At 40.5% G+C, this 26634-nt stretch overlaps 1 protein-coding gene across 2 annotated transcripts in view; it reads left to right on the forward strand.

Moving 5' to 3' along the window:
- NUP210 (nucleoporin 210) overlaps window positions 1-26634 on the forward strand; it is a 120933-nt gene that overhangs the window by 89000 nt on the left and 5299 nt on the right. For both annotated transcript variants that reach the window (XM_077821183.1, XM_077821184.1), the window contains exons 27-38: window positions 788-919; window positions 1148-1306; window positions 5865-5956; window positions 9474-9648; window positions 13018-13193; window positions 14628-14845; window positions 15466-15602; window positions 16478-16601; window positions 19643-19789; window positions 23234-23484; window positions 25642-25858; window positions 26506-26601. In XM_077821183.1, coding sequence (XP_077677309.1) covers window positions 788-919; window positions 1148-1306; window positions 5865-5956; window positions 9474-9648; window positions 13018-13193; window positions 14628-14845; window positions 15466-15602; window positions 16478-16601; window positions 19643-19789; window positions 23234-23484; window positions 25642-25858; window positions 26506-26601 — 1924 coding nt within the window. The remainder of the gene's footprint in view (window positions 1-787; window positions 920-1147; window positions 1307-5864; window positions 5957-9473; window positions 9649-13017; window positions 13194-14627; window positions 14846-15465; window positions 15603-16477; window positions 16602-19642; window positions 19790-23233; window positions 23485-25641; window positions 25859-26505; window positions 26602-26634) is intronic.

Below are 26634 nucleotides of genomic sequence, written 5' to 3' on the forward strand. Positions count from 1 at the left end.
GTCTTAGTCTTGTCACTGTTAGGAAGCTGTTTCCAATATTTAATCTAAATAGTTTCTTAATTTCATCCCATAAAGCCTAGTTACGTACTTGTACCAGGCTAAATAATAATTCTCCTTGCTTGGTATTTTCACCTTCTGGATATTTATTATATGTATATCATGTTGTCACAAACCGTGGGCGTAGGGGAAGGAGCGGGTTGGAGCAAACAGCCAATCAGCAAAGAGGAGAGAATGCCTAGTGAAAACAGTAGCGAATGTAAGAATGTGTAAGACGTTTCTGTTGTTAAGGGGGCCACATAGGATGAGTGCCTCCTCCATATGACCAGCTGCTGAGGCTTCTGATGAAATGAATCAGCACTTGGTTGTGGTAGACCCTCTTACCAAAGGGAATGGTTTAAAGCTTTTTAATGCAAAAAGATATTGTCATTGTGAGAGTCCTGTACATGATATCACTTTAAAGGTGCACTTGGTAACCCAATATTTTTAAAAAGTGTTATTTCTTTTCAGGTTTCAGAGTAGCAGCCGTGTTAGTCTGTATCCGCAAAAAGAAAAGGAGTACTTGTGGCACCTTAGGGACTAAAAAATTTATTTGAGCTGTAGCTCACGCTCAGATAAATTTGTTAGTCTCTAAGGTGCCACAAGTACTCCTTTTCTTTTTGTGGAAACCTCTTCAGTTGGCTTGGGAATTTTGTGTTGAGTTACTGTGTTCCTTCCTTACTTGTGTAACTAATTTCTGTCCCAAAGTTGCACCTTTTTCAAGCAAAGCTCCGTTTTTATCTGCTTTCAGATGCCAGTTTATGTGATGGGCATCACCAGTAATCAGACCCCTTTCTCGTTTGGCAATGCATTGCCAGGATTAATGTTTCACTGGTCTGTCACCAAGAGGGATATCCTGGACATCAAGACAAGACACAATGAAGTAAATTCTACTGTGGGCCCCGAAATGGATAGGGGGGGGTGTGTGTGAGAGAGAGAGCATGCCCCTTTTTTTGTAATGCTTAAACTTCCCCAGGATGGGAATTGAGGAGATCCACTGCCTCCATTTGCTCAAGAGGAGGGTACCCACATCAGGGGCAAAGATGGAATTTCTTTCTTGTCAACTCCAAGTATTTCCTTGAACACAGTTAATGAGTATTTCCTATTTCAGGCTTTTCTTCAGCTTCCAGCAAAATATAATTTTGCTATGGATGTTTATGGCAGAGCAAAGGGAAGAACAGGGCTGAAGGTCGTTGTGAAAGCCCTTGATCCTACTGCTGAACAGTTTCGCAGCCTGGAAGGAGAGCTGTCAGATGAAATCCAAATTCAGGTAAAATGTTCTGGTTAGCTTGTCTCATTTTAAACAAGAAACTACAGTATTAATCAATATTACAGGTCTGAATTAAATACTTTAGAGCAAGGAATGCAGTTGTAAAGATGCAGTTCCAGTCTAAGCTGCCACTAGATATTGGTGCATAGGTGGCATCTCCCACTACTAAGAGAGGAGATACCCATCTATTAATTTGGTGTTAAGTGTTGAGCATTCCTTCCCTGATGGTGTCTGAATGTAATTTTGCTGAATTTTCTTTTTAGATGGGACAGTACTGGAAGTGCCTTTTGATTGGCTGTGGTATTAAGAAAAAGTAGCCTTTAACATGCTATGGCAAGTGGCTCTTTCAAACTACATGTCAGGGGCCCCAGTACGATATAGATTAATTTTGTGTCATGGTGGTGCACTATCACTGCAGGCCATATAATGATTTCTTCAGATCTTCAGTGCCATTTTACCAGTGTGGTCTGATCTTAGTAACATGGATTTAGAAGGGTTTTCTGGATAGTAACCTAGATCCATATCATGCCTACTAGATCCACTCAGAGAAAGAATTTCACCTTCACCACCCTGGGGTCCACAGATGTGGTATTTAGGGGACAAAATCCAGCTCTCAGGGGGCCAATGTGGGGAGAGCATCTCCACCCCCTGGATTTTACCACAGGTGGGAATGATCTGAGCAACATATATTATAAACAATGTGATGGAAATTTCAGTGTTGTCTTTTGAAACAGTGAGTAAGGTCACTGTTGCTGTGAGTCGAGAATAAATGTTGGGAGAATCCAGTGAAGAAATGTTAGAAAAGTATACCATTTTAGTCAAATGTCTAGGTTCACTGTGAAGAGAAATGAGTATTCTTCAAGAAATGAGACACCAGCATTTACCCCCCTCCTCACAAGCTGTTATGTTGAAAAGCCAGCTGTGCCTGGCTTTTGACAAGAGAGACTAAATCTTCCCAAGTTCTAAAATGTAAACACCGCTGTTGCCTATTACTAAAAACCATATTTTAAAAGTTTCTCTAAAATTGCAGCCTTTGCATTTTCACCTTTGCTCCTAAGTGACAATACGTCAAATGTGCACAGTATGTTGTTACAGATAAGTTATGAACAGCAACAGTTTGTGAATATTTTTTTTTCTTTTCAGTTTATAGCAGGGAAACATTTCAACCCTGTTTTTGCAAACATGCATGTGAGCAACTTTGCCTTTCAAGTAGGCCCATTAAAGCCACATGATTAAAGTTATTCACATGTATAAGTGATTGCAGGATTCTGCCCTTATTACAGAAGTATGTTTTACATCATATTAAAGCACAAGGTGGTGCAAGAATTAACACAATCTTCTTTATCTGCCAGTTACTATGCTTCTCATTCTTAAATCTTGGCATATATTGTGGAATGGTGGGTTAGCATTGTTTGCCTATGGGTTTCGTGGTTAATATGTCAACATAATCGAATTAAAAATGTCAAAGGTGGATGTAGAAAGCTATTAATATTTTAATACTGGCCTTTTTTTTTTTTAAAGGTCATTTGAGGTCTTGACTCTAGTGCAGTGTCAGACTTATTATTTAAGTGATGGTGTTGATAATAAGTTGGAAGCTTCATGAGTCAATTGTAGTTTCTTAGCTGGATTCTTGATACTCATTGTTAGCAGCACCCTGAAATTCAAATGGTGCATTTCAAGGTCTTTAAGTTGCAAACCAGTTGAATGGGGGGGGGGGGGGGGGAAATTGTTCCCCTTTTTAAAATGAATGGCTATTCTGTACACTGGTTTAAATTTTTATTCTTTAACGCCACACCTGGGTATAATGAACACTACAAAGTATCATTCAAAAATGAGCGTGTTGGCAACTTCCCTCTTTTGTGATTCTTTTTTTTCCCCTTGCCTGTGTAAGGGCTAAATGCTGCTCACTTTAATCAAGCAGGAAGACCCAACCCTGTGACATGCCTCCCACTTCCTCAGAAATGCTGCGCACCCTCAGCTTCCATCACCTTTAATGAGAGCTGGGGACTCTCCGGAGGTGCTCAGGGTCATGTGGCTGCAAGTACTACTGATTAGGATGCATGTCCTGCTCTGTTCTGTAAATACATTCACCTTTTTGTCCTATGATAAAGGTTTGAGGCTCACTGTCCCTTGCATAATACCAGCAGTTTTCACACACTGTGATCCATGGACCCTATAGAATTTGTTGGGTGTTCTCCAGAGAGCTGGCTGGTGACTTGGTGCTGGCTCCTTCTCCTGGTTCCTGCGACTAAATCACATGAAAAGACCATTACAAATGCAGCAGAGACATATCATTTCTAAGGGAGCAGTCACTGTAGTTGCCCCAGAGATGATGTGCAATCACTAATGAGAGGGGAGTGGCCCATGTGAGTTTGGATGCAAGGAGGAAGGTATCCATGACACAATCTCATTATCAAAATGTGGCCCACACTATGAAAGAGCTTGTAAATCCCTGTATAATATAATAGTCTGCAGTCTGAAAATGCTGCATCTTTTGAAAAACCATCTCCATTTACAAAGAAATTGTCATGTATGAACTGCTTTGTGCATGTTGAGAAATTGGAGGCCCACTCCTGTGGTGTTTCATGGGGCAAAACTCACTCTGATATTAATAGTAGTTTCGTCCAGCCCTTCTTTCCACCATCCAAAAATAGTGTGGGTGAGCACATGTGTGTATAATTAAGGCTGCAAGTGCATCATGGAGGTCATGGATTCTGTGACTTCCCATGACTTCTCCAGCGACTGGTGCTGACCCAGGGGCTGCCCAAGCCTGGCAGCCCCTTGGGCAGCAGCAGTTTGGGTGGGGGTGGAGGGGGCGCTCAGAACTAAGGGCAGAAGTTTGGAGGGCGTGGGGGGGCGCTTACCTAGGTGGGGGGGCCCCCTGTAGCCCATGAGGGGCAGTGGGGTCTCTGCGCTGCTCATGCCCGCAGGCCCTGACCCCGCAGCTCCCATTGGCTCTGGTTCTTGGCCAACGGCAGCTGCGGCAGCCAGTGCTTGTGGCAGGAGTAGCGAGTGGAGGAGCCCCTGTCTCCAATGCCTAAGAGCTGCAGGGACAGAGCCGGTAGGAAGCCCCACCAAGCCCCCTCCCCCAGTAACTGTGGGGATACTGGGTCACCTCTAAACCGCTTCTGTCCCCCAAGCACTCCGACCCCCCTGCCCAAGTTTTAGTCACAGTGGGTGTTTTTAGTAAAAGTCATGGACGGGTCACAGGCCCATGAACTTTTGCTTATGGCCTGTGACCTGTCCATGACTTTTACTAAAAATACCCATGACTAAAACATAGCCTTATGTATAATATACATGTACATGTGTGCATATATGTGTATACAATAAACTTATGATTGAATTGCTCCACATCTACAGACTCTCTAGCATGACATCATTTCCTTGTACTGAGAAACAATTGGGAAATACAACATATATGCTTATAGAAGTGCATTTTTTTTACAGGAATAACGGGGACAAAATATACTATGTAGCATAAGCGAGAACCTCCATATGTGATCTTTAATCTCATATTTCTCTGATTTTTCCACTACTTCATATAATAGAAATATTTAAAAGCTGCTTTAAATTTTAATTTTTCAAAAGATTTTTAACACCTTATTGCAAATTCCTTCTAATGAATTCAATCTAAAACACAAAGCTGGGGAAAACAGAGGCAGACAATGCTCTGTCCAGAGATCTAATCTGTCCACAATAAATTGAGAAGCCATACTTTTTCTCATCATCTACATAAATACAAATCTCCCACTTGAGAGAGAAACAGGAAGCTTATGTATTAAATAGGTGATTTTTATTTTCATTGCAGTTTGTTCTGTTTGCCTTGCTAATATTTTTTTTTCTTCAACTGTACATCTTTTCAGTATGCCGTACATAGAATCATAGAAGTCGTAGAAATGTAGGACTGGAAGGTACCTTGAGAGATCATTTAGTTCAGCCTCCCATGCAAGGCTGAAGTAAAGCTAGACCATCCCTGACAGGTGTTTGTTCAAACTGTTCTTAAAAACCTCCAGTGATAGGAATTTCACAACCTTCCTTGGAAGTCTATTCCAGAAATCAACTATCCTTATAATTAGAAAGTTTTTCCTAATATCTAACCTAAATCGCCATTACTGCAGAATAAGCCAGTTATTTCTTGTCCTATGTTTGGTGAAATGGAGAACAGTTGACCACAGTCCTCTTTGTAACAGACCGTAACGTGCATGAGGACTATTATCAGGTCCCCCAGGTCTTCTTTTCTCGAGACCAAACATGGCCAGGTTTTTTTTAAACATTTCTTCATAAGTCACATTTTCTAAACCTTTTATCACTTTTGTTGCTCTCATCTGGACTGTCTCACATTTATTCACATCGTTCCTAAACTAGTGCACAATTTGTTAATCCTGTATATTAAAATATAGTTAAGGTTTTATCACTACGAAGGTCTTGTTCTTATGTCCCTATTTTGTGTTCCTTTTCTTAATTTTGTTTTGGAAGAGGAAGAAAAAATAGAAGTAAATGTTCCTCAGTAGCTAGCTGCTTGTAGAAATAAACAAGGCTAGTTTTTATTTTCCAGGTATTTGATAAACTACTTCTAGTTACTCCACAAGTGGATGCAGAGCAGATCTTAATGTCACCTAACTCATTTATTAAACTTCAAACAAACAGGTAAGTGGTAATTTTTTACAGTGTGTCAGCAATTTATTGAAGCTATAAAGTATAAGTCTAGATGTTTAAAATAACTTTTTTGGGGCTGTTTTGTTTAAGGATGTACAGGGAGATGATTTTTTTTTTTTTTTTTTTTAATATTGAAGGATTTATCTGATGATTAGTAGCCCTTTATCTCTACATTCGTTTTCTATCAAATCTTGTACTGGTCTTTCCTTGGTTAGAAAGCAATACCTACACAGTCGTATATGTATAAGAACTTTTAGGTCTTGGTTTTAAGAGGTGCTGGGAATCTGTAGCTGACTTTAACTTGCGTTGTGGGTACTCAGCACGTCTGAAAACCAGCTCCTTGATGGTTTTTCTGACTGAGCGGCTGGGACTAGATCGTGAGAGCAGAAAGTGTTTTACCTAAAGACCACAACTTAAATCCACTGATAGTTGGTAGCATGCTACATTTTTGTTTACTAAACTTTCACATCACCATGGTAAAATCTGCATTTTGTTTCTTAAAAATAATAAATACTGATTTTTGTCTCTTGAGATTTTTTACATGTCACGGTTACGTAAAATGATTGTATTTTGAGAAGTAGCAGTGTAAAAAAATGGCATGTCATTCCAGATGTATTATTTCTTAATGATTTCCAGTTCTAGTTTGTACAGTTTACAACTAAGAAAAGACTATTTTTTTGGCCCAGCCAGACTTGATCTGTAAGTCTGGCTCATGTATTATCACTAGTAACTCTGGTCTTGGTTACACGTCTGTAACTCTGTCTTCAATAGGATTACAGAGGTGTAATTGGGAGGTTGGGGACAGCAGGACAGGATTTTGCCCTTCATTTGGAACTTAGTTAACATCTCTCATGATGGCTTGTGAGTCCGAAAAGAAACCTGCTTTCATTCCCAATTGCTAACACTGGTGATGCAGTTATTCAGCTATAGGGATTGAAAAAAGCAGAAATGTTTTTCCTACCAAAGTCAGGAAACAGATCTGCTGAGTAAGGAGGTGCCATTTTTTATATTGTCACTTTTCAAAGAAATGTTCTTTAAACTTTTTTCAAGCTTGATATAGTTTGTCTTAGCGTCTGAAAATTTCAAGCCCAGTGCTAGAAAGGGGCAGCTACTTTCCACAGGGGATTTACCCAGGGTGTCAGGACAGATGGTGTTTGCACCACTGCTTTCTCCAGGGGAGGAAAGCTTTAAAGTTTGACAGGGCTGCATCATCCTTTGGCTGCCTGAGGCATGATGCGCTGAACTCATTCATGTGTCTTAACAGTGAATACATTAATTAATCAAAACCCAGTCCTGGTGCTGTAAACACCATGCAATAAAGGATCTCCTCCCCCCACCCCACCCCAAAAAACGCCCAGCAGAGTTAACAAGATACATTCATACATGAACAGTCCCATGAGTTTAATTGTAATCCTTGTTCTCCTTCCCCCAACTTCCCTCCATTACTCTCATATTATCAGCTGTGGTGTTATTTCTAACATCTAGTGTATTCTTTCTAAACCTCATATCCTTGCTCATACTGAATAGTACCTTACTCAACACATAGCACTGGTGGAGATGATGAGACTCCTCATGATGTAAAGTGAGTAAGAGTATCAGAACCTGCCATTTAGCCTATAAGTTATCAGGGACAAGAACCGTGTGTCTTGTTCTCTAAATGGCCTAGCACACTTGGTATGGTCAATAAATTAAAATAATCCTTATGGCTCCCTGTCCTCTCCTCTTAAGGCTTTTTGTGGTTGCTCTGAGCAGATGAAGGCCCAACCAATGAAGAATATTTTGCATACTCCTTTTCATTGCACACCTCCCGCAATGGTCGGACCATTTCCACTATCCGGTATTCTGCATCCTGGGATATTCCTGTCACAGTTCAGGGCAACTGCACATATATTCTCCCCTCGTGGTCCCCCAAAGGAATCTTCTCTAGGCTTCTGCCTTCTCGGCCTTCATCTCTTTTGGGTAGAGACCCAAATCTCTCTCCCTCCTGACTGGGAGTTTTCCAGATTCCACTGTTCCTTCTTTACACAGGGATATTCCCAGCAAGCGAAACTGCCTAACCAGGCCAGTGTCTGTGCTTGGCTTTCTCGCCAAAGGCTATGAACAGCATAATTGACCGCAGTTACATGTTACCACACAGCTCTTTGTAAGCAAGCACATTTATTCTTGAGGTGAAATCATTGCAGAGTAGACATATAAAAACAATAAAAGAATCTACACACATGCTAAAAGCTTACCACAGGTCATCCATCAGTCTTAGGGGACCATACTAGATCAAGTCTTTCCAACTGTTCTGCAAGTATTGAGGCCCCCTTTGGACAGGAAGTTCTGACTGTTGACTGGATCAGAAAGAAGGCCTTGAGTCAGTTTAAACTCAGGACTTTTGGATAAATAGCCTTTCTTTTGTCTGTTGGCCTCAGGAGAATCCAGTTTAAACTAGTATATGTAAGCCTCTCTGGGAAGTGATACCTTGGGGGGCGGAGGAGAGATAAAACAACCAGGCTGATTCCCCTTAATCACCACTCACAGTTTCGGTTCCTAGAGGAGCTATGGTCATCCTTCTGCATGAAGAAAAACATAATCATACATAAACCATTCATTTAAAACAATGGACCCTAAAGATGCTCTGTGGGGTTGCAATATCTGTCACATCTCCCCCAGAGAGGTTACATACAATCCCAGCCCACAATAACACATAAACTAAGGCCTTTCAAGGAGAGTGCAGGAAGTTGCCATATCTGTCACAGCTCCACCAGAAACAGTTTATCCCGTGGTGTAATCAAGCCTGGCACCTTCACTATTTGACCAGCCAGTAAGGACCATCAGGATACAGTTTTCATGTTGGGTTCCACAGAAGGAAAATGCTGTATTCTCAGTTGAATGGAAAAATGCATTGGGGCCTGGGGGGGGAGAAGAGAAGGTTGTTTATATGTACTGTAGAACATTTGTAAGTGGTTCTTAAAAATATCCAATGAGTCAGAATGCCTGCTAATTGGAGTTTATACGTTTGCTCACTTTACATATTAATATGCTAATACCATGGAGTGTTTTATTCTAAAAATTAACCTTGTGTACAATTAATTTTCAGGAAACTGATGAGAACTACTTAGTCATGTCCCTGTCTTTATCTTTAATACCAGTGTTGACCCTGGTAGACTAGTCTGCTACTGAATACTGTTGACAGAAAATGTCTGTGAAAGCCCATGCTGTACCCTTATACATTAATATTCTGAATCGAGTTCACGTCAGTGAATGATGACACTGTAAGGTAATGGACAGCAAGTGGATTTTAATATATGCCCAAGCATAGATAAGACTTTTTCCAGGAAGGCTTGAATCAGGATCTGAACACTTGATTCTTAGATTAGATTACAGTGCTTTGTGGCTTTATAGCAAAAACACGGTAAACACACACATCAGATAGCACTAGTTTACGCTTGGTTTAAATAAATCTGGTTGTAAATGTAGATTTTTTTTTTTTTTTAAAGCTCTCTGTTTTTGCTTTATCAAGGGACAGAGTAGCTTCCCTGAGTTACCGTGTCCTGGATGGTCCCAGTAAAGTTCCTGTTGTACAGATCGATGAGAGAGGCTTTCTGAACTCGGGGTCCTTGATAGGATCATCAACAATTGAAATAATTTCCCAAGAGCCATTTGGAATCAACCAGACCATTGTAGTTGCCGTTAAGGTAGTATTTTTCCCTTTATCTTCACTAGTGTCAGAACACAATTAAGGCTAATGCAGTTTCGTCCGTTAAAAACATACGCTCCTATGACACCAACTGGGTAAAGTTAATTTCACCTTTAAATTCTGCAAAGTGTAAAATGCACCGATTAATGGTCAGTTCAGTGTTGTTTTTAACGAGATGTTGGAGTACCAGTTTGGTGGTGGTGATAATGAAGTTTTAAAATGTGCATCTCCTCACATTGGAGAATTCTCAACCGTAGCACAGTCCACCAAAAAATGTGCCTGTGGGTTGCATGCGCCCTTGTAAGCTAGAAAAACGTGCTAAAAAAAATCTCTTCAGAAGTGTTTTCTTTTAGAAGTGTTTGATACTCTGCAGCTACTGACATCTATCATAGGCGGCTCATTTCTCAAGGAGGGGAAGGGATAAAGCCAGCCAGAGTGATGAATACAGTGTCAGCTGCAAGGTGACTAACAGTGGTGCTTGAATTTTCAGCATGTCTGTGTTGTGCAGAAATACCATTTTCTTTCTTCAGCTTCCAAGTACTGTAGCTCTTAACGGACTCTTTCTGCAGGAAATCAAAACAGGAGAGTGACTACCCTCAGGTTCAGATTTAGCTGCTGTCCAATGTCCTTAGTAAGCTGGGCAAGAAGCATGTCCAGTGCTGGCGCATGTTGCTTATAGTGCTAAAGTTCTCTGAAGTGCCTTCGCTTCAGAGAAGGCACAAAAGTTACAGTAGGAACCAGCAGCGAAGGGATTAAATTGTCAGCCTGACTAATGCTCTTTCATATGATTACCATTATTAAATTGCATGGACTTCTGTTTGGGAATAATCATGCATGTTTCTGTTTCAGCACTTTGGGCACTGATGGCTCTCATGTCTGTCCTGCACTGTCTTAACCAAAGTAATATGGAAGAGTATGAGTACTTTCCACATCCCTCAGGCCAGAGTTTGCTTCCCCCTCCCTAGTACTTAGCCTAGACTCTGCTGGGTCCTGATCCGGTGCTTGTTATAGCCACGGAAAAGACTCCTATTGATTTTCTTGGGAGCTGGATCAGATACCCTGGCCAGCATGTTGGGGTTGTGGAGCCGTGCTCTCTCCATTCACTCATCCATTCTGTCTGTTCATGGAGCCAGCAAACTGCAGGATTGAGGATTTAAGACTGTAAACTCTTTGGGGTGGGGGTTGTCTTTTTATTTCACGTCCATACAGCTTCTGCCGTGACCTGTCTACCCATCTTAGGTACTTATCTGGCCCTGTTGCCATCTGAACTCCTCATATCTTGAGTATCTTTATCCTCACAATGTCTCTATGAGGTAGAAAAGTTATATTAGCCCCATTTTACAAATGGGGATTTGAAGCACCGAGAAACCAGGTGACTTGTCCAAGGTCACGCAGGGAGGCAGAGCAGGAAATGAACCCAGGTCTCCTGAGTCACAATAGGCTAGTCCTCTAAATACTGGGCCTTCCTTTCTGTATATACCAATGTGAGTATTTTGGCAGTCTTTGCTCAGGAGAGGCTGTATTCCTGAAACAGCAGGTGGCAACGAAAGTAAGGAGCGATACACCAGAGTTTTGTGGGGAGGTAAGCTCAGCACTTGCTCACATGCCGTCTGGCTCTATTCAACCCAAACATCAAAACATTAATGCTAGAAATATTCAGAAAGCTGAGATGTTCTTAAAAAATAAATAGCTGCTTTCATCAATATTAGATCTAGCAGTTGTCTCTACAGACCCTGTTTTGAGACTGTTAAGTAAAACAGGCTTGAAAGTCTGTCATGGAAAATGGCATTTTTGTTATCTTGTTACATCAGTTAGTTGGGCAGATGGCCATATGCACTGATATTTTAGCTTATTACATCAGCTAGTGGAGCAGACAGCTGTACATACTGATATTTTAGCCACAGTTTTCAGACTCACCAAAGATGCAGTTTCCTTGAGGCCAAAGCTGTCCTTTCCTTTTCAAGTTTTGACACGTACATTTTGAGTTAAAACGTAAAACTCTGTTATCTGAGCCTCTTAGCTCAGAAGAAAGGTATGCTTGAGGGGGGCATTTAAAGTACTGTTCTTTATACAGTTGAAGGTTGGTTTTTTTTTTCTTCCTTTATCCTTCCATTATTTACTGGTATTTTCCAAAAGCTATAGCAGACAAAACACACGTTGTCCCTTTACTTTTGATAGCTAGCCTAGATAAGTCAAGCAGGTTTTCCTTTTATTAATTAATAATGGAAATACATTTCCACAACAAAACATTTGTGAATTCATCATTGTAAGAACGATTCCCTGCAGGTAAGTGTTGCTGCAAAAATTGTCTTTATTTTTGCACAAACGCTTATTTCTTTAAACAGCTTGTAGGATGGGAGCAGGGATTGCAAACCCATTCTGATTTTCTGGGGCAGCTTCCTGACCAATCTGTGCTTAACAGACGCAAGGTGGGCCCAATTAATCAAGCCATAGGAGAGTTTATTTGAGAGTGGCCTGACCCTTCTGCAGCATTAGAAGTAGGCACTCCCTTTGAACGTCCTGGATGAGATGCTGTGCTGTGCCTCTTAGAGATGCAATAGCGAACTCGCAGCCCTGTGGAAGTTATATAGCTAAAGTGGCTTTAAGCCAGCTTTGTGCCCTCCCAGTCCTGGGCAACTCCTGCAGCACCAACATAATAGAGAGAGCCCAGGGGAGCTGTCTGAATTGCAGCAGCTTCTCCCTGGCCCATAATCTCCACAGTGCTGGAGCCACACCCCTCTGTAGCAGGTCTTGAGAGGTGGACATTGGAGGGCGGCCTTACAGCTGTCTTCCACTCTTCCTGGACTGGGGGAAATCTTCCCCCTGCCAGATCTTGGGCTTTTAGAGTCCGTTTATGCTACTCCAGCCCTTTTACCTGGTGTAGAGGGACTGGAGCAGATGTTAGAATCTCATCCTTTGTTCATATGTACCTCATGCACCACTCACACAGGGGCTGATATTTGGTGATATATAATCTTTGTATATCCACCTTTGCTGGGGAGAAGCCTGCAGGTTATTAGTTGAGTTGTGTATCTGTTGAATTTTCTGGTTTTGTTTTACAGGATAACCACATCATCTCTGTAATTTTGTGCATTTGTTATATGTCATTACTGCTTCTCAGCTCCCAGTGCTATACGAGCAGGAGATACTTTGCAAGGACTTTATGAAACATAATATGCCCTGTGTGAAATATAAAGCTCCATCTCTCAATGCTGTTGTAATGTCCAGACTAAAAATGTGTGGTTCATAAAGAACTCTACATGTATCTGTGTCTGAAAATTATTTAAATGGCTTTATTTAATAGGCACCCCACGGTCAAGGGAAAAAAGCACTTTACAGAATGTCGTCTTTTATTAATGTCATACAGGTGTCTCCTGTTTCCTACCTGAGAATCTCCATTAGTCCTGTTCTGTACACTCAAAACAAAGAGGCTCTGTTGGCTCTACCATTGGGTGTGACATTAACCTTCACAGTCCATTTCCATGATAACTCTGGAGATACCTTCCATTCGCACAATTCTGTGCTCAACCTTGCAACCAACAGGTAAGTGTCTACATCAGAGTGTTAATTATAGGGGCACCTAAGAAATGTAAAAGACATTGTATTACCAGTCATGGTAACTGCCCCAGCAAAAGAAAGGGGATAAAGCTATGTCAGCAAGAGTGTGACTGTACTTCTGGTGGCAGATTGGGATCGCAGGCTTGGGATCGTTGATTGACTCCTGAAAAGTATACAGCCTTCAGAGATGCCAGAGAGAAGGGCACCAGTTTGTCACCAGTATTGACCTGACAAAATGAAGTCATGCTTAGGCAGAGGGTCAGTGGGAACTGGGGGTGTATGCGTATTTATACTTACAATGATTCTGAACCATTAAGTTGTACACATTGTTGGCCTATGTAACAAGTTGATTTTATTAGTGTTGGCCTTATCCTTCCTCCCTCCCTCCTGCCGTTTGTCACACTCATTGCAGCTTGTCTTAAACTTAGGGAATTTGGAGTGGGGACTGTGTCTTCAGATGTGTTTGTACAGTCTTTAGCACAATAGGATGCGATCCTGACTGGGGCTTTTGGGCACTACCAGGATACAATAAAAAATCATATTTGGTCAGTGGGATGTTCGTCAAATTCCCCAGCGATTACTGCACAAAATTTGTCTTCCACAGAATTCCTTGTGTAAATACTTGGATGAGAGTCATGAGGAAAAGAAAGCTATGGGTTTTTTTAAGCTATCTTGTTTTTCCCCACTCATATAGATATATCTTTGTATTAGTAGTGTCAGGAGTGTGCAATGCTGGTGAGCGTGCATATCTCAGTAGCAGTTTGAAGACACTGACCTAGTAGAGTTAAGAAATTATGGCTGACCAGCTGCAATTAGTGTTAGACCCATTCATAGAGTTTTCATTATATTGCTTCTTTTTTCTGTGAAAAAGTGAAAGAAGAGACTTGCCTTTCTTTAGGAGCTTCTTGAAATGCTAGAAAATGATATATTAGGTCATAAGGACCTCATGATTTCCTCTTCTAGACTTACAGACTCATAGACTTTAAGGTCAGAAGGGACCATCGAGATCATCTAGTCTGACCTCCTGCACATTGCAGGCCACAGAACCTCACCCACTCCTGAAATAGACCTCTAACCTCTGGCTGCATTACTGAAGTCCTCAAGTCATGGTTTAAAGACTGCAAGCTACAGAAAATTCAGCATTTACACTAGTTTAAACCTGCAGGTGACCCGTGACCCATGCTACAGAGTGCAGTGGTTCGGATTCAGAATTTCTTGAACGACAACTAAATACATCAGTTGTATATTTTGCTCCTTTTTGTTAATCTCAGTTAATTAATAACCATCCCAAAAAAGGAGTCAGGCAAAGTAAGATTTTTTTTAAAAAAATGGAATAAATACCTATCAGCTAGGAGGAGAGTAAAGGGAATAGCAGAATTTTCTGAAGTCCAAAGCCATTTTTTTTCCTTTTATTTACAGAGATGACTTTGTGCAGATTGGGAAAGGAACCATGAACAATACATTTGTAATTCGAACTGTAAATGTAGGCTTGACCTTGCTTATGGTTTGGGATACAGAGCACAGTGGAATTGCAGATTATGTCCCCCTTCCTGTGCAACATGCCATTTTCCCTGAGCTCAGAGACATGGTAGTAGGTGATGTCATCTGTTTTAGTACTACACTGATGAATCAAGAAGGTAAGAAACACTAGCTGTTTAAATGCATTTCAATGTTGGCTCTGAATTACCATGGAAACTTTGTAGTGCTATGCATTGTGACAGTCTAGGGAAACCAAATACATTATTTATGATGATGATCAGAATCAGATGACACACGCTATTCTTTTTAACACCACAAATAAGTTTGATAAACTGTAGCTTTCGAAAAATTCACTTATGTTGAGGTCTTGGGCATCAAACATCTGCAGTTTCCAATTCAATTGTTCTTAAAATATAAAACATTCTGGAAAAGACTTAGTACATTTTTTTTAACAGGGATAATAATACAAAGATACAGTCTTGAGACCTTTACTCAATCCTCTAATTAGTTCTTTGGCCTTAATGGGATTTTTGCAACAGTGGCACTTCTGCTGGTGTAACTGAGAGCAGAATGTGGCTCTGAGACAAGGACCTCAGAATCTAGCCCCCGCACATCGGATAGCATAGCTAATAATATGCACACACAGACACAGAGTGGTAGGAATTGGTGTATGTAATAGTGGGTACCTATAGATACACACTCCAGTTTCCAAACAAACATGGCTAGCATATTGCAACCCTGTTAAGCAGTTTAATTTACAAGTAGTCTTTTCTCATAGGCTTGTCAGGAATCTGGAGCTCTTCACTGAGCAGTGTTCTTCAGGTTGACCCAAGGACTGGTGTAGCTGTGGCAAGGGATTCAGGAGTTGTCACTGTTTATTATGAGATTCCTGGACTACTTAAAACATACAGGGAGGTGAGAGACTTCTAACTTCCACTAGGTCTGTTGAGGTTTGTTTGCTGTCTGTTAGGAACATATTTCTACCTACGGTCATATTTTTTTTTTTTTTTTTTAGCAACAAAATTTTAAGCTTCTGTTATTGTCACTTATTTAATTTTTTTTCTTGGAAATGTATAAATAGGTTCCTATATCTGTACTGTTCATCTTGAGCAGAAGATGAATTGATGGGGAAAATATTTGATGTACTTCCAAAGCCATCATGGTTATAGTTTGTGTTAAAGAAGGCAATTTAACGTAATAGTTTGTATTTTGAGCCTGTACTATTTTTATATGGCACACTCCATTTCTTTGCTTGGCTAAGTTGGTTCCAGATGCTAAACAACTTTTGATTAAGGCTATGCTGTTCTGAATGAAGTTTCACTGTTTGAATGAGATACCCAACCAGAATTTTTTTGATGTGGTACCATATGTACTGTACATTGGCCAGTCAGTATTACTGAATTTAAAGGGAGTTGCATTTATTTGATCTTCCGTGAAATAGTTCTGTCTACACTGAATTCACTATATCAGCAGACATAAGAGCACCAGACATTATTTTTAATTAAATTAAATACAGCTTTTTTGTGCCTATTAAGCAGACTGATTTATGAGGGATTAATAGAAATAGTAAAATGTTTTTCTAACTTAAGCTGCCTAAAAAAGCAACTTCTAAAATTAGAGAAATGCAACATTTCTTTAATAATAATAAAAAAAAGTGCATTGTGTGTGTATGAGGGGGAGAGAGAGAGAGGAGAATCAGTTTTTGACTTACTAAAATCCATTCCTACCTTAATTTGTTTTTATTTAACAGTCTTCTGTAATAGGGTTCTTTTGTTGACTTTTTTTTTTAGGTATCGATCAGTATTCCTCAAAGGACTATAGCGATGCATGTAACTGGAGTGAAAACAAACTTACAAGGAGTTGCAGCTTCAAAAGTTATAGTTGCAACTGGGGATAGAAGCAAAAATTTGAAAGGTAGTATGCTGAATCTTCTACTTGCCTGTTCATTACTTAATCGCACATGCATGACCTTCTCTAGCATCTAGGAGTGTAGCAAGAAAGGATCCTGCACTAGTGCTTCACCATTGCCTCGCAAGCTATGTGGGAGTCGTCATGGTCATGTTGCGAGTTTGTAGGGTCTTACTGGCTTTTTCCTTTCCCCGCTAAAATCTCAGAGTGAGAAGACCATGGGCATGCTCCTGAGTCACCACACATAACGTTGGGGAAATGGACAGCCAGTGAGAGCTTTCAGGCAGCTGGGCTAGAACCAGGACCAGGAGGGAGAGGAGAAAAAACCCAACCTTTCCCTCCCAGTAGCCATGAAAGATGGGGAGGCAAGAGCTGAGACTCCCTGTCACTCTCAGCAACAGTGCTATGTAAGTGAGATGTTCACAACACTGTGTGGTGCATTGAGCCAGGAGGTTGCACAGTGTGAAGATACTGAATTGCAGTGAGGCATCATCATATAGTGATATACCATTGTGATGCCACATACTATCAGGAAGTCACAATGTGATCCTTTTGTGGCCAAGGAGCTGTCCAGCTATTAATATGGGAGTTCTGCTGTCCTATGCTGTGAGCTCTTCATAATCATCGTAAAGCCTACGGGTCTGACTATACTTAAAAAAAAAAAAAAAAACCTCAAACCCTATGGCAATGAGTCTCAGAATCCTTGCTGGGTTTCAGAGCCCAAGGAATGTGTACATGGCTTTTTAGCTCTGTTGCACAAGCCCCGCCTGAAACTCACTGCTGTGGCAATTTTTCTCTGTGTAGATGTACTCTTAGTGCTATGAGCCACAATACTGTCACAACCACAAGGAACTCAGAACAAGGTTCTGACATGTTAAATTGGAAAAAGAGATGAACATATTTTTGTACTAATATAAGAATCTCTAAAACACTCTTTCATACAAATGACTGATTTGTGATATGTGTACAGGAATCATTCTGCATTTTTTGAGGGTGGTGGAGGAGTTTGAACCATTGTTTAAGTATGGGTTTTAAAATATTTTCAGTTAACAAACTCAAAATAGCTCAGTGAATTTTCATCAACTTTCCCAAGAGAGTTAACCTTTGGGTTTCCAAAAAAGGAAAAAAGTTGAGAAAGTTGATCAGTAGAGCTGATTTAAAAAATGTTCACATTTTGGGGATAAAAATGGGGAGAATTTCAACAGTTCTAGCAAAAATAATAATCCCCTACTTTTCAACTAGCTGTTAGAGAGCTGTTTAAAATTTTGAATTTCCAAATTAAATAAATGGGAGAGGTTTCAGAAATAAAACTAGTGTAATTTTCCCCTTTGCTCGCAACAAATGACGGAAAAAAGCTGTACACGGAAAGTGTATTTGAACCTGACTGTCATATTGTCATAGGCCATTAAAATATAGTCTGCTTGTGTTTAGTGCTCATGACCCGCACTAGAGTCAGGGCCCTGAAGGCTGACTCCCTCTTTCTGCAGGATAGGTACAGCACAGGCAGTCTATTCAAGCCTTCCACACGTTATCTCAACCTTGTGTGGGAGGAACCACTGCCAGAGTGAGAGAACAGATTAGTCTCCAGGCCTGTTCAGTTCTTGATATCTCTCCTAAGATTGCCAGCAAGAGCATCATTTTGTAACAACAGTTTTTGTGATCTAGACACTTTTCTGCTAGCACATGGAATGATGCTATCGCTTAACTCACACAGGCCATGTCAGAGGCCTTTCAGGCAGTGCTGACAGACTGGATTTCAATGGGAAACCTAGTGAAGAAAGGCTTTGTATCTAATTACCGGTTCCCTGAGCCATCCAATTCACAATTTTTACCTTATGAAAACAAAACAAATTTTAAAATCACTCAGGTTTCTTCTACTTAAATACTGAAGGTTGCAGCTTCTTGTCAGATGCAGAGAGAGAGAATATTTTAGGATACTTGGGACAGATTTTTTAAGTGAGTACCAATTTTGGCTCAAAAACCCAATTTTCAGCTTTAATGGGAATGTTGTCATTTGAAAATTTGTTCTTCTGTATTTAAACAGAGAAAACAGAAATGCTTGTGAAGTTTGTTTTGTCTTGATAAAGGTCAAGTCTGACCCAAACCATCATTTTTCTGCAGTGTTTGTTTACAGAAGTTTCAAGCTTGAAGTATGTTTTTTTTAATTGGGCTTTTGTTTTTCATGCAATGGACATGGAGTAGTATGGAACCTCTGCTAACACTTCTGTATAGAGCTCTTTTGGAACTATTTTGATTTATTATTTTTGTGAATTATGGATGCTTTCATGATTTTTTTTTTAAACCGAAGAGCTTAATAAATGTGTCTGCGTTCCTTAGTGATGTAAAGGAGCTAGTAGTCAACCAACAGCTTGACTGATTCGCTGTTATAATGTAATTGACTTTTTAAAGTAATATATTTAGCATTAAGCGTGCTCATGATCACCATTACTGTGATTGACGATTGCACCAAAAATATTTGTTTTTTAGAACCACTTTACAGGTGAAGTTAAACATCATATTTTCTCTTCTGATTAATGAGCCATACTTGATTCAATCACAGTTCCTTTTTGTTAATATTGAACAGTCTTAAGATTCAGCACTTGTTGAAGTGATATTTTTAGTATATTTTTGTGTGAACTATTGGCCTGTTCAAATCCAGTAATAAATTACATTATCCTCTTGACAACTACTGAAAAATACATTTTAGTGGGGCTTTCAGAGTCTGCCTAACTTATGAGGTACAAGCTGTAGGAAAAAAAGTATAAATGAGCTGAAATCTATGGTTCAATATGACTCACTGACAAAAAAAAATCTTTTTTACTTATCTAAACTACCATTATAAAACTTTCAATTATACATACTCTTTCAGGCTACATATGAGACAAGACAACTGCATTACTTATTGTAAGACATTTTTATAGTATGTCTGAGATTATAATGAGGGTGGCAGAATGACTTGAAATTTCCTCTCAGGGATGATGTTGAGCCATCCTTTTGTGTTAGCAAAGTTCACTTTTATCTTAAATGCCTGTTTTTTTCCCCCTTAGGAGACTGTTCACCTGTTCAGATTGAAGCCATTAAAGAACTACAGCCAGAATCCAATATCGGCTGCCACCTTCATTTTAACAATGATGCATTTGATTTCCCAGCACATGATATTTTTACAGCAGAACCTGGATTTGATGCAGTTTCGGGTAAGATGGGGAAAGAAGCTGAGATTGTAAATGCAGAGCTACACTGCTACTGCAATTTGTTCTAACATTCCTTGTGCATCCAAAACTCCTGACTCCAGTGGAGGTCTTGAATGCATAAGGAATTAAGGAGGGGGTCCCAAGCATAAATTAGAGTTTTTAATGTTAGTTTGTTACTGATATGTAGTTGTCTGACATTTGTATAATCTCTAAAAGAAAAGGAGTACTTGTGGCACCTTAGAGAAAAACCAATTTATTTGAGCATAAGCTTTCGTGAGCTACAGCTCATTTCATCGGATGCATACTGTGGAAAGTGTAGAAGATCTTTTTATATACACACAAAGCATGAAAAAATACCTCCTCCCACCCCACTCTCCTGCTGGTAATAGCTTATCTAAAGTGATCACTCTCCTTACAATGTGTATGATAATCAAGTTGGGCCATTTCCAGCACAAATCCAGGGTTTAACAAGAACGTCTGAGGAGGTGGGGGGGTAGGAAAAAACAAGGGGAAATAGGTTACCTTGCATAATGACTTAGCCACTCCCAGTCTCTATTCAAGCCTAAGTTAATTGTATCAAATTTGCAAATGAATTCCAATTCAACAGTTTCTCGCTGGAGTCTGGATTTGAAGTTTTTTTGTTGTAATATCACAACTTTCATGTCTGTAATCGCGTAACCAGAGAGATCGAAGTGTTCTCCGACTGGTTTATGAATGTTATAATTCTTGACATCTGATTTGTGTCCATTTATTCTTACACGTAGAGACTGTCCAGTTTGACCAATGTACATGGCAGAGGGGCATTGCTGGCACATGATGGCATATATCACATTGGTGGATGTGCAGGTGAACGAGCCTCTGATAGTGTGGCTGATGTTATTAGGCCCTATGATGGTGTCTCCTGAATAAATATGTGGGCACAGTTGGCAACGGGCTTTGTTGCAAGGATATGTTCCTGGGTTAGTGGTTCTGTTGTGTGGTATGTGGTTGCTGGTGAGTATTTGCTTCAGGTTTGGGGGCTGTCTGTAGGCAAGGACTGGCCTGTCTCCCAAGATTTGTGAGAGTGTTGGGTCATCCTTCAGGATAGGTTGTAGATCCTTAATAATCCTTAATAATTTTTTCATTCTTTGTGTGTATATAAAAAGATCTTCTACACTTTCCACAGTATGCATCCGATGAAGTGAGCTGTAGCTCACGAAAGCTTATGCTCAAATAAATTGGTTAGTCTCTAAGGTGCCACAAGTACTCCTTTTCTTTTTGCGAATACAGACTAACACGGCTGCTACTCTGAAACCTGTATAATCTCTGTTACTGTTTGCTCCATACAGCAGTCAAGATCTTAATGTTTTCAAACAAGTCTTGTACCAGTGGGGGTTCATTAATTTCCACATTTCCTCCTATCTATATAGTGCTGTTTTGAGAAATTTTATATGATACAACCCTGTGTAATTTAATGATGCATTTGGTAGAATTTTTGGGCTGCATCCAGACTTTAATGCTAAGAAATCACTACCTAGATCACTTCCGAAAAGGTTGAAGTACAAATTAAGATCCTGATTCTGCAAACCCATATGAGTAGCTTCACACATATGAGTCTTTCCATTGCACCTTGAAATGGATGGGAAGCGAGTGCCATCTGTGGAACGGAGGCATAATGTGCTCATGCTGATCCACTTCACAAAACTAGCGGGGTGCCATATTTGCCCTTGCTGAATTGTATAAAGCTAGCCCCAGATAGGTTGCTTTGCAGTGGCTCAGTCTGGATGTGGAAAAGGCACAGGTGATCGCGTGAGGAAAGGCTTCAGTTTCTTAGCTAACTGCAGATGACAAGACAAAAACAAAAAGTACAAGCCACCACTGCTACCTGAGAATGCATGAGTACTCAGATGTCAAGAAATACCCTGACATTGGGAACCTCTTCAGCAGTGGAAGCGCCTAACCCATCAACAGATGGAACAGTTACAATTCACATCAATTCCTCTAGCTGCTTCCCCTGCCAGGGACCAATGTCTTTGTCTTCTATCTAGAGTCAGGCAGATTCGTAGAGTTTATGCTCAGATGGGACCATTAAATCACCGAGTCTGACCTGTAGAGCAGAGGCCATTAAATTTCACCCAGATAACCCTGTATTGAGCCCAATAACTTGTGTTGGGCTAAAGCTGATCTTCTCAATCTGTTCACTATACCTGTCTTGTGCGGGTATTGCAGTATTCTCAATGCCAAGGATTCAAAAATCACAAGAAGAGCTTAAAAATTGTACATTTTTTTTAACCTAATGCATTTGAAGTTCTTCTTTATTTGGTTTGTGAACATTTTAGGGATTCATGTTTTCATGTTTTTCCCTGAAACCGTGAGGGCTAGAAACTTTTTCATTTTAATGAAAGCTAAGATTCTCCTCTGATCCCATGACACCAGGAGCTGGGGCTTTAAGACATACCGAAACATTATGAGACTTGTGAAAAAATCATGAGATTTGGCAACACTGGGAGAGCAGGGGGAAAGTGTAGATGAGTCACAATATGATTTTTAAAAAGCACAGATTATGTGGAGAGAGCTTTCTTATAATAGTCCGTTAGACCTGCCGCTCTGCATAATGGAGGTTGCCTTTGTTGCACAGTGCTGCAGAAAGTATGCTACTGGGGGTAAGATGTTGCAGTTTCCTTATACAGAGTGGAAAAAAGGGGCATCTATTTATCCTTGCTTCAGGTCTGTGCTTAAACACATGGTCAGCCAAACCTTCCGAGGTGCGAAAGTTACTCCGTCCCCCTCAAATTGTTCTTGAGAAAAGCATCTGTCTTGTGATACAAATGGTGGAGAAAATGGCAAGGAAATTGATGTGAATGAGAAAATCAGCTTGTACTGATAATATCCACTTGGCTCACTTTGGGATTCTTTTTTTATTTATTTTAGCAATCTAATGGGATGATGTTTAAGGGGTTGGAGGGAATCACTGAATATCTGAGCAGTAATGGAGCAGTGTGCAATAAGGCAATATGCAGGATGGGTTTCTAAAGAACAAATCATACCAGACAAAGTTTATGATGATGGTTGTTGGCTAGATGGATGAAGAGAACAGAGTATATGTTGTTATACTTGAATTGGAATAAAGCATTTGATCCAGTGTTCCCAGTAATCATGCACTCAAAATTTGGTTCAAACCAGCTGGGCACATGAACAATTTTACATGAAGGGAGTCTTCTAATTCAGTACCATTGGGAATTATTGGTAGGCCCCATCCTAGGGTCCCATTTGTCCACTGCACCTTCATGCCTTTTTCCACTCTTGGGACACCCTTTCCATTGTGGTTTGTCAGGGCACCACCTTCTCCTTATTCTGTTCCCCTCTAAAGTCTCCCTTTTCCACAAGAAATGTTCTTGGGTGTGAAGAGAAAAACGATAAAGAAACTCAAGTAAATTAACAAGGGTTGAACTGTTTTCATCTTTATAGGACACTATACCTGTTCCATTACAATGCACAGACTTACTGACAAGCAGCTAAAGCATCTGAGCATGAGCAAAACTGCTCTCATAGTTACGGCTTCAGTCCAGGGCAGCCATTTCTCTGGAGAGCAGATCAGCGCTGAAGTGCCATTCAATCCAGGGTTTTATGCTGATCAGACTGAAATTCTCTTAAGTAACCATTACACAAGCTCTGACTTGAAAATATTTGGAGCCACTGAAATTCTTGACAAACTGGAGGTGAGTATGTCACGGCAAATTCTCATTACATATTTAAGGCTGTATTGAGCCGTTGGGTGCATTTGTGAGCAAGGGGCCAGTGTGTAAACGTCATCAGCCTGGGAGTATTTCCAGGCGGCAATGTGACTCTCTCATCCCTCTGATGATTAATGCCCTCCATGCTTTTCCCTTGCTCCAGGGGAGGAGTCATTTATGGCTGGCTTATTCCTATAGCAAATTATAACACACACACACACACTCCCCTACTTGCTCAGTGGTGCTGGCCAGCTTGTCGTGAGGACTGGTGCTTGCCTGGTGTTGGGAATGTTTGCCCATCTGTGTGGCCAGGCCCAGGTAGCCCATGCAAGTATGTAAGGAGGGGCTCTTGCTTTCCCGTGTGTGCCATGCAAGTCACAGAGTAGCCCATAGTGTAAATATACATTGCGCGTCACAAAAAATATAGCACAAGGTCAGGGCATGTATACGATGATAGTCCCAGGAGGCGGCATGTAAATTAATGAGGTGGCTCAGGAGAAATCAAGTAGCTGAATTGGCAGGATTTTTCAGCAGGGGTAAAACCTTTCTCATCATAAATCGGAACAAATGGGCCTGAGCGAAACACAGGAGGGAGATTTCCTGACCTGAGGTTCACTCACCACCCTCTTCCCCCCAGCAGCTCTGCTAGCATAGAGCCTTCCCAGAGCCATTCTCTCTTTCCAGCAGCCCTGCTCATAAATCTTCCCCTAGACACCTATGCAAGGGGGGAGAAGGTGTAGCTGGAATTTAACCCCCTGTGTATTAGGGCGCAGTTAGTTCCCCTACACCCCATCACAACCAGCTATAACCCGTTGCCCATTGTTATACTTGTGCGGATTGTTAGATCCATTCTTAGTAGCTATTGTGAGAAGCCCAAACAGACCTGGCTTTGGATAAAAATAAAGTATCATGTTTGCTAGTTTAACATCTATCCAGAGACCATGTGCTGCACTTTCTGTGGACTGACTCAATTCTTTGCCATCTGTAACTGCTATGATTCTCTGGTTTTATGTACTAATACATGCATGACCTTTAAAATTCAAAAATGTCTTCTGACAGTACCTGCTGTGGTGTGAACTGCAGACATTTATAATCTCTACAGAGGGGAAAGATTAAAACACTACTTTTTGTAATTGTGCACATACAGTTGTGTGTATTTTTTCCAGCTAAGTAAACCATATTTGGGCATATCTAATATTTGATTGTTTTTCCTCTCACCCCAGGGACTAAATGCAGAAAGTCATCATAAAATTTGAGATCTGATATTAAAATAATAACAACCTGTGTTCATCAACCTTGCTAAGTTTTTTAAAGCATTTTAGTATTTGACTCACTGTATTGACATTACCCGACAGTAGAAAGATTTAATTTGTAGAAGGATAGGAGGATCTTTTAAGTACTGTAGCTGATGTTAACATTCTTGTATCCACCAACTTGAGAAGCCAGGATGGGCAGGGATGGTATCCCTAGCCTCTGTTTGCCAGAAGCTGGGAATAGGCGACAGGGGATGGATCACTTGATGATTACCTGTTCTGTTCATTCCCTCTGGAGCACCTGGCATTGGTCACTGACAGAAGACAGGATACTGGGCTAGATGGACCTTTGGTCTGACCCAGTATGGCTATTCTTATGTTGAGAATCACATTTCTATGTGGAAATATACTGTTACGTTTATTGTGTTGTACAAGTATTATTACAAGTAACCCTGGAGGTTATGCAACAGGTAGGGAGCAGGGAGTGAAAACATTTTTCTGTTTTCACTTTGTTACCGAACGGTACAGCTAGTTTTACTAGTTAGTTGATGATCACTCACATGTTTGTTTCATGCCCTGGCAGGATGATATTACTTTCATATGCTACTGTGTGGGGAGTTCACATCCATGCTCTTCTCCAGGCTTGCAAGAGAGGGTTTACCAAAAGTAGCAGCAGCAATACTGAAACGGCAACAGATAGTTGTGCGAGCAGACAGGGAGAGTGACTCTGAGGATGTTTGGTGGTATAGCTCTATGGTTACAGCATTTGCTCCTCTTTGAAGCAAATTTTCCTTCCAAGAGAGTGGTAATTCTTATGCATCTCATTGGCATAGAACCAGGAAAAGAGGGTGTGCACAGTGCTTGTTCGGACAGTATGTTTGTCTTGCAGGTGAAATGTGGGTCACCAGTGGTGAAGGCCTTTGAGAAGGAGAAATCGTATGGACTGCCTAGTTATGTAATCTACACTGTTAGTGTATCTGATCCAAGAGTTCCAAGCCAGGAGTCCTTATCAACCATTCTTACCATATCTAGCCCAGTGACTGACCAGTCTATCACTGTACCGGTGACAGTGATCTATGTAGCTGAGAGAAGTGAGCCAATGAGACGTAAGTTTATGTATCTGTGTGTTTCATGTGTCAGAATAAATCTCCAATGTTCATTAGTGTTCAAGGTGATGGTGTAGAACTTAGTGTGGCTTAGATTTGAGCTGGGGTAACAGTCAGCTAAAAAGTTGTCTGATATGTAAGATAAACACTAATATTCTAACAGCAAAGTTTGCATGCAAATGCTCCTTGTGGCTGAAGCTGGACACATTTCCGTTTTCTGGGTCAGTCCAATTACTGTCTTTGGAATATACTCTCTAATGGCTGCTTGCCCATTCCAGCTGACATAAGTTCCTTAATGCTATAGTATCCAACAGTACTCCTTGCTTTAATTTTTACATATTCTCAAACGTGGCTTGGCATTTCCAAAACTGATTAGTGGGTTGATGTGGGAACAATGTGTGTGACATTTCAATCTATTTTGAGTTATCACCGACAAGCACATTTTGAACATTATAGTGGAATTTGCCATTGTAATCTAAGTCAGTCATGTTATTTAAACTAATAAAATGTATCATGAACAAATAAATATTCAAAGTGAAATAGAAAAAAACTAGGAAAAGAGCCCAGTTGTCAGTAGAGGGGATTAAAAAGATACAATGCTATTTATAACATCATATGATATCTCTCCTTTTCAATCGGTTCCACAGACGGAGCCAGCTTATTCCAACACTTCCTTGATTCCTATCAAGTAATGTTCTTCACACTGTTTGCACTGCTGGCAGGGACAGCTGTTATGATCATAGGTAAGAGAGTAAAAAGCTTCAATAATATTTTCC

The sequence above is a fragment of the Eretmochelys imbricata genome, chromosome 7 (genome assembly GCF_965152235.1).
Source record: "Eretmochelys imbricata isolate rEreImb1 chromosome 7, rEreImb1.hap1, whole genome shotgun sequence".
Taxonomy (NCBI): domain Eukaryota; kingdom Metazoa; phylum Chordata; order Testudines; family Cheloniidae; genus Eretmochelys; species Eretmochelys imbricata.